This window comes from Limulus polyphemus, unplaced genomic scaffold (assembly GCF_000517525.1).
Source record: "Limulus polyphemus unplaced genomic scaffold, Limulus_polyphemus-2.1.2 Scaffold7932, whole genome shotgun sequence".
Classification (NCBI taxonomy): Eukaryota; Metazoa; Arthropoda; class Merostomata; order Xiphosura; family Limulidae; genus Limulus; species Limulus polyphemus.
The window spans coordinates 30,601-34,689 of NW_013673542.1; the positions used below are offsets into that span (position 1 = coordinate 30,601).

At 36.8% G+C, this 4,089-nt stretch overlaps 1 protein-coding gene across 1 annotated transcript in view; it reads right to left on the minus strand.

Annotated features, from left to right (window-relative positions):
• LOC111089935 (amiloride-sensitive sodium channel subunit gamma-like) overlaps positions 1 to 3,498 on the minus strand; it is a gene marked incomplete at its 5' end in the record, with an annotated part of 28,427 nt that extends 24,929 nt beyond the window's left edge. Inside the window, 2 exons of the mRNA XM_022403227.1 lie at positions 2,977 to 3,164; positions 3,351 to 3,498. Of these exons, the coding sequence (XP_022258935.1) occupies positions 2,977 to 3,164; positions 3,351 to 3,498 (336 nt within the window). The remainder of the gene's footprint in view (positions 1 to 2,976; positions 3,165 to 3,350) is intronic.
• Between the last annotated feature and the right edge of the window lie 591 nt (positions 3,499 to 4,089).

Here is a 4,089-nt window from a genome sequence, read left to right on the forward strand (position 1 = left end):
GCTGAGTCAAGTGTTGATGAAGTTGATTTAACACTATAAAACAAAGCTAAGTCAAGTGTTGATGGAGTTGATTTAACACTATAAAACAAAGCTAAGTCAAGTGTTGATGGAGTTGATTTAACACTATAAAACAAAGCTAAGTCAGGTGTTGATGGAGTTGATTTAGCACTTGAACAAAATTCTCTCAGAGTTCCTTCACCCTCCTAGAACACTGTGCTTTATTTACGAAAACAATTTAGCACCAGTGTAAATTCCGATGTGCTGATGGTCCCCAGAGTGCTACTTACAGCTCCAGTAGCTGTTGCATCTGCTGAGAGAGTTATTCAAACTTGAAATTAATTAAAACTTAAGTGAAATCGTTCATGACCCATGAGCACTTCACATTGGTAACCAAATTAATTAAAACCTATATGAGATCGTTTGTAACCCATGAGCACTTCACATTGGTAACCAAATTAATTAAAACTTAAGTGAGATCGTTCGTGACCCAGGATCACTTCACAGTGACAACCAAATTAATTATAACCAATATGAGATCGTTTGTAACCCATGAGCACTTCACATTGGTAATACAAATTAATTAAAACTTAAGTGAGATCGTTCGTGACCCATGAGCACTTCACATTGGTAACCAAATTAATTAAAACTTAAGTGAGATCGTTCATGTCCCAGGATCCCTTCACAGTGACAACCAAATTAATTAAAACCTATGTGAGATCGTTTATGACCCAGGAGCACTTCATGGTGAGAACCAAATTAATTATAACCTAAGTGATATGGTTTATGACCCAGGAGCACTTCATGATGATAATCAAATTAATTATAACCTGAGTGATGTGGTTTATGACCCAGGAGCACTTCATGGTGATAATCAAATTAATTAAAACCTATATGAGATCGTTCGTAATCCATGAGCACTTCACATTGGTAACCAAATTAATTAAAACTTAAGTGAGATCGTTCGTGACCCATGAGCACTTCCCAGTGATAACCAAATTAACTAAAAGTTAAGTGGGATTGTTCATGACCCAGGAGCACTGCACTCTCTATCGAAAGATGAAGGTAAAGTGTCTGTTTGTTATTAAGCACAAAGCCACCCAATGAGTTATCTGTGCAGTGCCCGCCATGGATATTAAAAAATAGTAAACCCGATTTTCAGTGCTATAAGCCTTCAGACTCACTAATGAGGTATTTCTAGAAAGGTGCCACAGAGTTTGTAACAATAACAATTAGAAGGGAGATTGTCAGACTTTAATAACTATATTAATGGAATGCAAGTAATTAATTCTATATTTATAAGTGTGTAAAACTAAACTTCCAGATTTTACACCAAATCTGTAGTCTGAAAGTGACCAACAATTGAATACCTCAGGAAGGCCTAAAATTGTGTTGAGACGACCTAACATTATTGTGAGATTAAAAAAGTATCGTTAAAATTAAACATTGGACCACTTATTAGTTGTATTGCCTTTTACAGCACAATGACCCTTTAAGAAATACCACTGAGATGTTCTGATTGTACTTTATTCAGTGCAGGAAACTTATAACAATATAGGTTTTAAGGATTTTTTCACTTTTGATTTACTTTAAAATAAAATGTGTTTGTTTTTTGCTGTCATCACCTAAATTATAAATTTCGTCACGAAAGAAGTATGAAGCCCAGTTTTTCAATCGATTCACCCCTTGTCTCTTTAGTTAAAAAAGGTTTTGTGGAATTCCACCTCTCGGCGGTAGCCGTGGAGAAAGACTGGATGACAATTTAGAAAGGGTGTTTTCTTTGCTTCCTTCAGAAGTTTTGCTACACGAGGACTACCTGCATATAGTTGTCACTGATATTGAACTGGGAAAATAGAGAGAAGTCAACAACACCGTCTCCAACTCTTGGGCTACTCTTGTCTGACCTAACAGTAAGATTTGACTGTCCCCCTTATAAAGCAGCAATAGCACCAAAGTGTGGGGTGCAATTGTTTGTTTGTTGTTGTTGTTAAGGTAACTAGAAGCAAGTCACCATTCAACATGTTAACTACCGAGCCATGCTTGGACCTTCAAAAAGCAGACTCAACTTTACATTTCCTTCTTGCCAACATTTAGAATTTTGACAATGAGAAAAAAAAATTATCAAGATATCTCGTATATTTATCAGCTGAAGCTTCTTCTTTGATTTTACAAATAACATTTAGAAAACTTGTCCTAACTTAGTTCAATAAAAAAACCACCATATCTCTGGCGGCAAATTTAAGAACTATGACGTAATGGCCACCTGTCATGGCGGCCTAGCAACGCGTCCCTAACGACACGACCTCTGGTGGCAATGTGTGGAACTATGACGTCATCGTCTTCAATGACATCTCCCTGAGGCCGGCGCACGTGGTGCGCCCTCTGACGGGTGCGTCTGAAGTGACGGGATAACTACTGACGGCTAGCACAGAAAGGTCTCGGCTAACTTTGCGCGGCCCTCCAGTGGCACAGCGGTATGTCTGCGGACTTACAACGCTAGAAACCGGGTTTCGATACCCGTGGTGGGCAGAGCACAGATAGCCCTTGTGTAGCTTTGTGCATAATTAAAAACAAAAACAAAACAAACTTTGCGCAAAATTCAAACAGCTCGTGAAAACAATTAAAGTGGTCTTTGTGTACAGCAATCTATTTCAAAATTGAATGTTTGATTACTATGTCGAAATCCGACATATGGCGCAAATATTCAAAAAACAACTAATGTTCTTAACGCTCATTGTTCACTTTATAAAACCAATTCTATTCAATTCTGGGACATGAAATGAGTTCTTGTTTTACAGCTCGTGCCATGGTCACCTTTGGAGTTATATCATCAACCCGGCTATAAATATAAACACTGATTGCATCGTTTATACAGTTACGACAGCAAAAGCTGAAGAAGCCTAGAAGCTAAATAAAACTTTGTAATAAGAGTAAAGTAAATACAAGAAATGAAACTCGGTTCAACAAAATTCCACTTACTTGTGACTACAGTATATGCTTTCGTATGAGCATTTCGCTAGAATATCATAAACATGTGTACTGATTTCCATTCGTTGCTTCTCGGTCAGTGAGAGATAAGCATCTGCCATGTTAACAATGTCCTCTTTATTCTGGACTGTTGTATTGTAGTCGTTATTTAGGGGACACGTAGCGAACAAGGAGCGGGGCTGGCAAAAATGGACAAAACAACCACATAAATAAACTATAATAATGTTCCCTATTTATTAATTTATGCCAGTATACTGATAAAGAATCCTAAAAAAATAAATAAACTTGTTTTAAGCCTTTAGACGTAATTATATGTTTCTAATCTCTTTAATTCAATAATCGTAACCTAAAAATATAAGGCTTACCGACAACAATCCTTGAAGATCTGATTTCGTGTAGTACAAGTTGTCCAAGTCAAAATTATCCACAAGGGTATCACAGATTTTCGATAGTGCCTTGTCTTCTCCATCAATATTGGACAAGCACAGTTGTTCAAGTCCTTTTTTTTTTATTCTAGTCCAAAAACAGGAACAATCTATGTATGGCATCTATTCATACATATATATACATATGGAAATAACTTATGATCAGAAATGGAAATAAACTCGAAGTAAAATATTGTGTTATACGCTATAAACCGGATTTCGATACCCGTGGAGGGCACAGCGGTGACAGACAATTGTGTAGCTTTGCGCTTAACAGCAAACAAGGCCTTTCAAGTTTCTTTACCCATCTCATCACAGTTTCACATTTTAGTATTTTCAAACTTTGGGGCTTTTAACGGTAAAATTCGGTGTTCGATCCCGGTGATGGGTATACTCGTGGTTAATAAGAATCAATTCTTACAATGTTTTTAGACAATCTGTATTGTTTTATCGAGTTATCGTCATTCCGAATCGAAGTAAAACCGACATCTTCTAAATGATAAGCAGGTTAATTCAATAATGTGATAATTAATGATAACTCATGTGTTGTGACACAACTAAGACTAATAAGCGTAACAGTTGTTGTTAAGGCAATTTCATGATATAAATAACGTCTCAACCACTATTATATCTGTTGTTTCCCAGCCAGCCTCAAGAGCCGTGGTATTGGACGAAAAGT